General features: G+C 38.0%; 2 protein-coding genes across 11 annotated transcripts in view; one reads left to right on the forward strand and one right to left on the reverse strand.

Annotated features, from left to right (window-relative positions):
- The window catches only part of DNAH7 (dynein axonemal heavy chain 7), a 234,340-nt gene extending 233,028 nt beyond the window's left edge, over window positions 1–1,312 (forward strand). For both annotated transcript variants that reach the window (XM_072812865.1, XM_072812864.1), the window contains one exon: window positions 913–1,312. In XM_072812865.1, the coding sequence (XP_072668966.1) occupies window positions 913–1,119 (207 nt within the window). In that variant the 3' untranslated portion in view covers window positions 1,120–1,312. The remainder of the gene's footprint in view (window positions 1–912) is intronic.
- SLC39A10 (solute carrier family 39 member 10) overlaps window positions 1,309–12,169 on the reverse strand; it is a 136,379-nt gene continuing 125,518 nt past the window's right edge. For all 9 annotated transcript variants that reach the window (XM_072812866.1, XM_072812870.1, XM_072812867.1 and 6 more), the window contains 2 exons: window positions 9,243–9,433; window positions 1,309–4,112 (listed from right to left, as the gene is read on the reverse strand). In XM_072812866.1, coding sequence (XP_072668967.1) covers window positions 3,954–4,112; window positions 9,243–9,433 — 350 coding nt within the window. In that variant the 3' untranslated portion in view covers window positions 1,309–3,953. The remainder of the gene's footprint in view (window positions 4,113–9,242; window positions 9,434–12,169) is intronic.

Raw genomic sequence — 12,169 nt, forward strand, 5'->3', positions numbered from 1 at the left:
TTCCACTCCTGGGTATTTACTCAAAGATAAAAACACTAATAGAAAAGATATGATTATTGCAGTTATTTACAACAGTCAAGGAAGCATACCAAGTTCTATTGACAGACGACTGAATAAAGATGTGGATATATATGCATATATTATATATAATATTGCATAGAATTATTCAGCCATAGAAGAATGAAATCTTGCCATTTACAACAACATGGATGGACCTAGGGGGTATCATGGTAAGTGAAAGAAGTCAGAAAAAGAAATGGCTTATGATTTCACTCATGTGGAGTGAAACAAAACAAATGAACAGAGAAACTCAGACCAAAAACCCCCAGACTCTTAAAAGAGCAAATCGGTGGTTGCTACAGGGGACATGGGGGGTCAGGGAGAGGGTAGATGGAATAGATAAGGGGGGTTAAGAAGTATAAACTTGCATTATATAATGAGTACGCAGATGCAAAGTACAATATAGGGAATATAGTAAGATCGCAGTAATGATATTTGGTGACATTTGGGGAGTACACTTGGTGAGTGGAGTGATGCACGGAATTGTCGAATCATGTTGTACACCTGAAACTAATATAAACAATTATATTTCAACTTTTAAAAGAGCTAAAACAATTACAAATGTTTTGAACAATGGCAGCAATTGCTTACAAAAAAGTAAAATCTATTTGGGCCACAGAAATTTGCTGATATTGGGATGCCCAGGTGGCTCAGCAGTTGAGCGTCTGCCTTCGGCTCAGGGAGTGATCTCTGGATCCAGGATCCAGTCCCACATCGGGCTCCCTGCGAGGAGCCTGCTTCTCCCTCTGTGTGTGTCTCATAATTTGCTGACATAGAACTTGAATATCCTATTAGGTTCAAATATAAATGTAATGACCTTGACCTAAATAAGTTTTCTGCACTTTCTTCCAGATGTGGCTAAAGCCCTGTAAGAGGGCAGACATACCAGAACGACCAAGCTATGTTGCTCCACTGTATAAGACAAGTGAGCGGAGAGGAACATTATCCACCACTGGCCATTCTACAAATTTTGTTATTGCCATGACTCTTCCCTCTGATCAACCCATGGAGCACTGGATTGGACGGGGTGTAGCATTATTATGTCAACTTAATTCGTAATTAGAAGATACCATTTCCCTGTTACCGTTTTCTTGTTAGATGGTTGGTTGAGTAGTAAGTATAAACACTTGGGTTTAAGTCAATTTCACTAAAGCTGTACTTATAATTTTATGTGCAAATGCAACCTAGATTTAAAATGACTCCTACTTCAGTGTAAGGAAATGTTCTGAAATAAAACACACTGGTACATTTACTCTTTCTGAATAACTTTATTTTGGGAGAGTTCCATAAGCATTAGGAACATACATAAAATGACACACCACTGTTGACAATGAAAAAAAAAAACAGCATTTGATCATTTCCAGCTTTATGAATTTTTAAAAAATGATTCAGTTACAAACAAACAAAAGTTTAGATATTTTAGCAAGTATCACCTTGCAGGACCATAATCATATTTAAGCCACTGACTGTTAATGGAAAAAATTCACACTGCATCTAGTTACTATAGTATTTCTACGCATAATCACAGCTGATTGAATGCAATGTGATATACACCAAAATTCATATGGATGTCACACAGTGACAGCATTGTACAAGTAACATTAATGACCTCCAACACACACGTGTTAAATTAGACTGGTCAAGCTAAATGGAATGTTGGAGCCAAACAGAAATGTAGTGGAATTCAGATTGTCTAGTAAGACTTGAAACTATACATTAGAATGATGTGGAAACTAAATGATGGTGGAACCCTAACAAAATACTAGCAGCAACTGTTACAGCCCTCTTAATAGGTTAAAAAAATCTAGCAGATGAAGATAATACCACTTTTGAGAGAATATAAAACTTTAAATATACTTCAGCAGAACTTGTTTGCTTTAAACCAGACCTTTAAGACTGGGAGTATATTCCAACTGTTGCTTTTTCATAAAAGTCTTAAAATTAAGCAGATTTAATGCTGGAATGCAGAAACCTCCTTGGGTATAAAAATGCAAAAAAGAACTATAAATATATCTTGGTTCAGAAAGCAAGATATTTTAATCACTCCAAGTTGGCAGTACTAAATAAAATATCAGCACCTTTTAGCTAGGTTGCTTGAAGGGCCAAGCAATGAGATGAGGACTGTGCTAAGTCAGTGCCCAATGCGGAAAATATTCTATGTGGAAAAAAACAAAAACAAACCAACCTCTACTTATTACAGGAGGCCTTGGAGAAAGCCAGGAATAATTTTTCAAATTCAGGCATAAATCAAGGCAATAACACCTAAGCTTCCTTACTTACAGCATAAAGAAGAAACACTGGCAATACTCTTACTACCTGGATACATGTGCTGCTCTCAAAGTTTTATTTTTTTGTTTAAAGTTCATGAAGTAAGAGGAAAGGAGTTGAGGAGAGAAGGAGGGCGAAATGCAAACACTCTAAATGGAATGGAAGGAGTTTGGCTCTTAAATATTTGAACGTTACGATTTTTAAAGCAGCTGCATTGGTAGCCAAGCAGATTAAAACAAAGCTGCCTGCACAGAGTTCAAATACAGTTTACCTGGCATAAATGAAGACCATGTGGCACCAGATGTAAACAGAAAGCTACATGCAGTATGACTAGTAAACTACAAATTATTAGGCCAAAATGCAGGATCAACATGGCTTGCACTTCTCACAAGTCACCCGATTGTGGTGGAGCAGGGCACCTCTCCGGACCAGTCCCCATCAGGCACCAGCAGCGTATCTTGGCACAGAAGGATCAAGCGGTTTCAGCTGCATTACTAAGTGTCTCTTCCAAGTCACCTGGGACCGGGACACCATGGCATCCATGGGGATTATCCTCATAACCCTTTCTAACCGATTGTGGACGTGGTAAACCTGGGTTCCTGCCGGTCACGGCGTGTGTTCTAGGTTCCAGAACCAGGCCGGTAAAGCAATGCATTACGTTCAGAACTTAAATTTCCCAAATAACTAGTTAGTACTGTTAATATAGGAAAACTGAATATTTAGACCATGTTTGGGTTCTTCTATTTTCTGGTATCTCCTAGAGGGTTATTACATTTTTAACGAAAAAAACAAAAAACAAAAAACAAAAACATTTTACCACATGCTGCAAACTCCCTGCCCCCACCAAAAATCCCCAAACAAAAACAAAATTGAAGTTTGAAAGAAAAAACAAAACAAAACACCCAAACACCAAGTATAATATTAATACAAAGAACCTTTCATTAAACTGAAGCTCACACAAACATACAATCACAAAGTTCAGTAGTTTAGGCTGCAAGTTTAAACACTATGCCAATATATACAAAAATAGTAACTCTAGATTCAAGAATAGGGCTTTTCCCAACGCTAAGTTCATACGCTAACGCAGCCTGAGCTTTCCTCTAGTTCCTACAGCCTACTTTATGCAGTTTCAAAATTGTATCGAGTTGATCCCCATTACCTTAGGTATGTATGTAACTGGATTCAAGGACACTACAATTCATTTTTAGCACAAAGAAAAGTCTGCCCCAAGTCCATTTAAAATATTTTTAAAGTTTAAGTGATTTTTTTGGTTCAATTTCTATTTCTGCATAGCCACAGAAGTTTCTACTACCAAAGAGACTACTTTAGTGTTTCATATGATTTTTTTTTTTTTTAAAAGTCTGAATCAAACCTATACCAACATTGGTTCATGGAGTCCCATTTTTCTCCTTTCTTTATCACAAGCTTTATATCGTTAAAAGATCCCTTTCGCACAGGGAAAAGCAGTACTGAGCACCAGTCTTTTGTGGTTAGGCTCAAACCTATGGAACTTGTAAGTAGTGCAAGCCACCGACTTTTCTTTGAGCAATGTGCATACAGTACTAGGAACAGATGCAAAGCTGCATGGTAACATTCTCGTAATCCACAATGATTACTGGGAATGGTTAAAACTGGAGGTCAAACACAATTTTGTCTTCATAGAGGGCAATCACCAGCATAATGGCAAATCCAAACAGCAATCCTAAATTCTGAAGAATGAATTGCCCCACTGGACAAAAGCCATGTTCTTCATTGTCACCATCACCATGCAACATTTCTGGAAGCTGGGGGGGAAAAAAAAAAAGACCCGCAGATTCTTACAAGCAATTTTGGGTAATATTCTGCTTAATTTTTTTTAACATTCTTCTACTTTAAACTAATGAATAAAGCATAACTACAAGTAGAATTATTCTATTAAACATAATGCTAACCATGACACGTGTTTCAGCCAAACACTGACAAAGTTTATGCTCTAGCTATGTAGTAAGTAAATGCTAAATCTGTTCCCCCCTAAACCCTGAACAAATGCAAATATATGCACTAGGTATATATTTAAAGTTACCATTCACTGACCTGGTCATTTATGACATTTGCTTTATGCTAAAGTAGAAGACAACTTATTATTGCCAATAAAACTCTCCAGGAAAGACCACAATTCTCAGAATCACTGAAAATGTTAAGATTCTTTGGGGAGATATCTAGTTCAAAACGGTTTCATTTCTTTACCATTTCCATTTAAAATTCTCCTATCCAACTGCATGTGAAAGCATGGATGGACATTTACAGACGGCTCCTAATTTGTTATTTCTATGCCCTTAAGCCATTATTTTCCTTGCAAGAATAGAGAAAATAGTCTCTCAAAGCTGTCCAGCAGGACTGCTACCAAGTGGCTCTCACTGCCTTCACAGGGTACTCTAATTTCCCTAAACACGATAAAATTTCAAAAACCTGAATATTTCCAATACCTTTAAAGGCACAGTTCTTTGAAGTTTTTAGTTTGATTTCTAAAGCATAAGCATATACTAGTAAAGAATAATACATACTTCAAATATAAAACTTGTCTTTAAGTAAATAAGATTTGTTAAAGAAATGCATGTGCATTATTACAAGCATAAGGTCCCTCCACCCATGTCTAATCAAAATTGTGAAAGAACTGCTACTTCCACATTTCATTTTCCTGTTCTGTGTATTGTTTTTCAAGTTTGCAGTGATTATCATCAGAACGATGACACTGATAGGCTACTCTCTTAGACTCTAAGCTTTACTCCAAACAGTATCTGGGTGCTTTTTGGTTCAGAGAGGAAAAATGCAGCATTAAGAACATAATGCCTGCCTAGGAAGAAGCACTACTGTTCTTATTAAATAATGAGTACAATTAATCCAACTGCCATATTCTGACATTGCAACAGTATATTTAACAATCCCCTCAGGGCCCTACTTGAGAACTACTTCATGCTGGTCATCTATTTTGTTCAAGAGTCTATGGCAGTAGCACATAATGGCTGATGGCAGTTACTGTTCTTTTTGAGCAGAGTTAAGTAACTGTGATAGACACCCCAGAGAGCAGAGCTGATTAACTGTCACAGAGACTATATGGGCTACAAAGCCTAAATATTTACTGTCGGTCCCTTTACAGACAGTTTGCCAACCTCTGGATTAAAACTAAACCCGGCAACTTCCCACCTGTGGTTCTAGTAAGAAGACTTTTTTTTTTTTTTTCTCCTTTTCTCAAGTTTTTATCATGACAAAAAACTTTTACATCTGTCTTTCCTGAACACTGAAGCATAAGTAACATACAGGAGGTTTCACTGAAATGTCCCCTCTAGGTATGTGCTCATACCAGCCAGAAGAGGCGCCTTGTCTTCCCCACATTAAATTCAACCCTGAACGCCCACATCCATATTCGTCGATCATAACCACAGTGAAGAGCCAGCTGTACCTACTGGTATGGCCATACCTGTTAAAATGCAACAGTGCTTCCAAACTGGCTGGTAAACAGCTACTATCCAGAGCCCTTAAAACCAGCTGGACACTTCCACTTGGAGTCTGAAAGATACCTCAAACTAAAACTGCTGGTACTCTCGCTATCATACTGAATAACTGTAAATGAATGAAAACCTCTCTAGTCAGGGTCTTTCTAAAACAAAAATATCATGTCATTGTTGCTTAAACCTTGTAATGGTTCCTCAAAACTTACAAGATAAATTCTCATTTTTTTTTATAGCACTGAATTTTATGTGACTCTCATTATCTGGCCAACATCTATCTGATGACGGTGGATGTAATTTTTTAATCCATTTATTTTTCCACTTACCATGAGAAAAAAAAAATTGTCATTAAAATTCTAAAATATATGTGGGTAGTTTTCCCTCTTTGACATTTAGGGTGTTTCCAATGTAATTAGAAAATTACAAATGCTGCTGCAAAAATACTTTAATACAGTTTTATTTTTGTTTGCTTGTTTTCTTAGCAGTAGTCATGTTAGGTTATTTCCTCAGCATACAGTCCCAGGAGTAGACTCACTGGTTAAAGGAACAATGCTATTCATTACTCTTTCTCATTTGCCCTTTCCTCTTGCTTCTAATAAACTCTTCTGTAGCTTTTAAGATTCAGCTCAGATTTCCCATTCCAGAAAAACTTCCCTCATTTTCCCTCCCATTTTTAGCCAGCCTCTCTCCGTAGTTCCGCAAACATGGTGCACTATTCTATCATAAGCCATTATCAGAAGAATTCTAATTAATAGCTACTTTTCTTCTTCATTAGACTTTAAGTCCTTACTGTAAAGATTATCTTTCTTCTTTTTTACATCTTCAGCTTCCTAGTATAAGAATTAACTCATTCATTTTTCATTCAACTAACTGTGACCTACTTCTCTAGGAGTAAATGAAATACTACCAAAAAAGCTTACCCTCCCAGAACTAATCCAAGAGGGGATACAATGAGCTCAATAAATAAAATGCTTAGTGTGCTATTAATAGATCGAGATACAAGTGCAAAGGAGAAAAAAAGTAAAATAGGAATAGAGGGGTAGAGGTTGAAATTTTAGATGGGAAGCTTCATAAGGAGTGAGGGGGCCAGCCAAGAGGATGTCTGCAGGCAAAATATTCCACATGGAGTGACCATCAAGAGCCAGGCCCCTGAGGCAGTGTGCACCTCCTGGGGGCAAGGGAGAGAAGATGAGGTAAAGTCAGAGTAATGAGGGAGTGGGCAGCCTGGGTGGCTCAGTGGTTTAGCACCGCTTTCTGCCCAGGGCGTGATTCTGGAGACCCGGGACTGAGTCCCAGAGTCCCAAGTCAGGCTCCCTGCATGCAGCCTGCTTCTCCCTCTGCCTGTGTCTCTGCCTCTTTCTCTCTCACCCTCATTCTGTCTGTCTCTCATGAATAAATAAAATATTTTAAAAAAGAAAAAAAGAAATGAAGGAGAGGCAAGAGGAGGGAGAGGAATTCACAAGGAGCCATTGAAGAGTTTGAAGCACTTAGGTGACAAGACTGTTGACTCAATGTCGTAGACAAGTCAACAGCAGAAACAGGGAGAGTTAGAAGATGGGGACAGCAGAGGTAGTTAGGAAGCGGAGGTCTCCCAGGACCTAGGATGAGCCAGAGGTGGAGCAGACAGAGAAGAGAGCTGAGTCAAAGAATAATAATCAGGGTTTTGATCTGAGCAACCAGAAGAATGGAACCATCATTTATAAGACAGAGAACCCTATAGAAGTTGCTGGTCCAATGAGTTAAGGCTGGCAAATCTCAAGAGTTGGGCTCTAAACATACTCTAAGCTTACAGTTCCTGGCAGACATTCAGGGAAGCAGGTGGAGTTAAAGAAAAGGTCTGGGCTAAAGACATAAATGTAGGAATTACTGGCCATTAAATTTTTAAAGTCATGAGACTAAATGACATTACCTAGAGGGCCCTCACCAGCATTTACAGGTGGGGAGAAGAGGGAGGTCAGAAAACAAGCTGAGAAAGGCCAGAAAGGTGGTGAGCCAGTAACAATGGAGATGTAACAAAAGCAATCTGGCCCAGCAGTTGGGGAGGACACCTGCTGAGGCCAGACTCAAGAAAGAAGAGAATTAGAAAATAAGGGTGATTTGCATGACAAAGAAAGAAAAACCGGTAGTTGAGGACTAAAATGGAAACTGGAGGGCAGCCCTGGTGGCTCAGTGGTTTAGCACCACCTTCAGCTCAGGGCCTGATCCTGGAGATCCAGGATCCGTCCCACTTCGGGCTCCCTGCATGGAGCCTGCTTCTCCCTCTGCCTGTGTCTCTGCCTCTCTCTCTCTCTCTCTCTGTCTCTCTCATGAATGAATGAATGAATGAATGAATGGAAGCTGGAGTTAAGAAAATCCCTCCCTCCTACCTCTGTAGGTGAGAAGTACAGGAGGTTTAAATGCTCATAGAAATGATCCAGCAGAGAGGGGAAAATGGACACAGAAAGGGGAGAATTTCAGGGAGTTAGTAAAAAGGGACAAGCTCCAGGGAGCGGCTGTAAGGAGCTGACATCAGCGAGGAGAGGAGAAGAGAGGAGTAGAAATGGTGATGGGAACAGGTGGGAAGTTGTCTCCAGGGCTTCAGTATTCTCCTTAAGTAGGAAGTAAGGTAACAGGCTGGGCATGGAGACAGGAAGTGAAGTGCTGGAGTCTAAGAAAAGACCAGGAAATGGCGAACTCTAGGTATAGAAGGTCAACGGTTTTTATTTTTTGTTAATATTTTCTAGACTTTCTACTACAAGCAGACAATAATTCTGTGATTAAAGATTAAGGTTATATAATTTTGAAATGAGACTAACAGATCCAATCAGGAGGAAAAGTGAACATAATATCCAAAGACAAAAATTAATCAAAATGCTAGTTCTACAAATATTTAACATATTTAAGATACGAAGGTAAAATTAAAACTATTTGCTAGTTTTATGTAGATTTTAGATTATATTTCTTAATCTCAGATTAGAAATTAGATTTAGATTTGTTAACTTTAAAGTCAGAAATAAGGAAAATTACATAAATCCCTAGGAACATATACCACTTTCTGCAGAAGATTGGCTTCCCTAAGAAGTGTATTATTTATTTGCCATAAAACAAGCCCAAAGAATTACTCTACTAATAATAACAAAGTACTTACATCCTAATGTTATAAAATCTACAAAGTATATAATTATCTCTAAATGTTGATGATTACACTTTGAATACTAATATCCCTGCTCAAAAATTCTTGGCATCTCAATGGATTTCCAAAGAAATCTTCCTACTTAATTTTAATTGTCTTTCTCTAACAGACTACTTAGGATATCATATGTTTTAAAATGGGGCATGTATTTTTAAAAAATAGTCTTTCAAACTACATCCAAAGACTTCTTCCATTTTTTGGAAGGTGCATTCTATTTACAGATTTAGTAGTAACAAAAATACAAAATATCTTACCATATCCACCAAGGCTACATAAAGGAACATGCCAGCAGTGATTGCAAAGATCCAGAGTGTGATGTTATTGGCATACTGACCAACAGCTGTGCCTATAAGCATGCCTATGTAAGCCATCATGGCAGAGAGGAGGTTGTATACAATTGCTTGCTTTACAGTCATGCCCGCTTTAAGAAGAACTGCAAAATCACCTGCAGTAAAGACATAATGTGAGAGTTTTACAACCATAGGCTTTTACACACAGATTTTAGGGAAAAAAAATTAGAAAACAAAATTAAGAATTGACATAAAAAGATAACACCTTTAATAACTGAAACTTTGTTATAAAAATTTATTTTTTTATTTAGTAAATTAAACCCAATATGTGTAAAACTTGAGTAAATCTCAACAGGCATGCTACTCAAAGACAGTCTGAAAGGTTATATATGATTCCATTTATAGGAGATCTCAGAAAGGTAAAACTATAGTGATGAAGAACATGCCGAGGTTGCCCAAGGCAGGGGTGGGCAAAGGGTGTGACTACAAAGGTCCTGCATGAAGGGACTCGTTGGGATGATGGAATTCTTCTGTATCCTGACGGCAGTGGTGGTTGTTAAAGAAATCTATATACATGTTAAAATTCAAAGAATGTACATCAAAAGGGTCACTTTTCTGTAGAATGTGAAATGTAATTTTTTTAAAAAAGATCAGAAAACATAATAGAAAAAAAGAACTTGGTCACTGCTCTTCCTGTAACAAAGTTCTCTACTCTGATCTCTGCCCTATTTTCAAAGGGAAATGGCCTTAGAAAGAAGAGAGGTAACAGACTCTTTAATATTGTATGCTGTTTATATTTGTTTAGTTTTTCCAGAAAAAAATTAATCTTAATTCTAAAAATACTAAAAATGTAAAAATAGAGACTTTCTCACTCGTGTGTCAATAGTTGGGACCACTAGAAAAAAACGTTAGATAGTGCTCAGAAACTTTACTAGAAAAACAAATACTGCTAAGAAATAATAGTCTTAAAACTAACGGGTCAAAATCAGTAATTTCAACTAATTAGAACAACTCTTTTGTTTGTCTTAGTCACTAAACGTACAAACATTCAGTCATTGAACACTTAGCAGTGCAAGGTATTACTGGAATACTGGGGCATCTCTTTACCTTAAGAACCCATTTTGGGGGCACCTGGCTGGCTCAGTTGGAAGAGCACACGACTTGATCTCAGGGTCATGAGTTTGAGCCCCATGCTAGGGCTTGAGATTACACACACATACGTACATACATACACTTTCAAAGAAGGCATCTTAATTTTATGTGACGTTTTCTTTTTTAATTCTTATGGTCACAAAGTTCTAATTTATAACAGATAGGAAGACATTAACAGAAAAATTAGCTGGGAGATTATCTACCAGTGGCTTCTAGACTGCTATTCTCCAGTTTCTACCTAACATTACTCTCCTTGCATCTTTTCCTAAAAGTCTTTTGTCTTTTGGAATATTTTCCAAATATTTCTTCACAGTCCTTACCATCTTTTCATTTTTAACAAGTCTCTTTTGTGTAGAGTTAATTTTTATGAAGTTCATTTATTACTTTTTTCCTCAATGGATCATGCTTTTGGCATTGTGTCTAAGAAAACTTGCCTAATCCAAGAACACAAATATATTCTTGTATGTTTTCTTCTAGTGATACAGGTAACCCCCACTTTTCAAAAGTTCACATTACAGCCACTTCACTTTTATTAGAGACCTACATTAGTACCTGCTTTCCTTAACAAAACCAAACAAAACATCTGAAGAGGATATTCCCTTTTAAGAAAAAAGAAAAAAAGTGAAAACAGCCTTTGTTTTGCAGTGAGCCGCTGTGCAGGCGGCATGCACCCCAAGCGGCCAAGAGCGGCCCACCCAGCTCCTTCCCCAGGAGAAGACTTTGTGCATCTGTGCTTTATCTCTGTTGTGTGCCTCCAACAGCAAGATGTCTCCTCACGTATCAAAAAGCCTGCGAGGTTATTTTGTGAGTCTAGGAATGCCCCAAACCCTCTCCATATAAATTAACAGCAAATCCTTCTAATTTTAAGCCATTTTAGCTTACAAAAGGTTTCAACAGGGACACTATTTTGGATAGCAAGGGAAACCTGTATTCTATTTTTAAATATTTTATTTATTAATTTGGGAGAAAAGTGAGAGACAGAGCGTGCATGCAGAGGCATGGGGAGCAGCAGGCAGAGGGAGACGGAGAAGCAGGCTCCCCAGAGAGCCTGACCCGGGGCTCAATCCCAGGACCCTGGGATCATGACCTGAACCAAAGGCAGACGCTTGACCAACTGAGCCACCCAGGCACCCCAGAAACCTGTATTTTAAAACTTTTATCTAAAGAGCATCTGAGTGCCTCAGTTAGTCCAAGTGTCCACCTGTTGATTTAGGCTGGGGTCATGATCTCAGGGCCATGAGATTGGGCATGTTGAGCATGACGCCTGCCTGGGATTCTCTCTCTCCCTCTGCACCGCTGCCCGTGTGTGCACTTTCTTTCTTTTCAAAAAGATCTTTTCAATTTAAATCAATGATCTATTTTTAGTTCTTTTGTCCTACTGTGTGAGGTTTTTTTTTTTTTTTTTTTGCTTTTTGGGCCTTTTTCCTGCTACTAAATATCCAATTACTACAGTAACATTTGTTGGAAAAACTATCCTTTTGATATGGAATTTCCTTTGCACTTTATTGAAAATACTCTGGCATATACATGAGAATTCTACTTTGTTCCAGTCAATTTTGCTGTCCTTTTTCAAAATTCTTCTGGCTATCCAAGTTCCTTTCCCTTTCCACAGAAAATTTTGAAAAACCTCATTTGAAATAGCTTGCTGGTATTCTGATTGGGAATGCACTTAAACTATAAGGAAGATTGCCACCTTAAAGATACTGAATCTTCCGGTCCATAAACCTCATATACACTCT

This window comes from Canis lupus, chromosome 36, assembly GCF_048164855.1.
Source record: "Canis lupus baileyi chromosome 36, mCanLup2.hap1, whole genome shotgun sequence".
NCBI classification, from domain to species: Eukaryota; Metazoa; Chordata; class Mammalia; order Carnivora; family Canidae; genus Canis; species Canis lupus.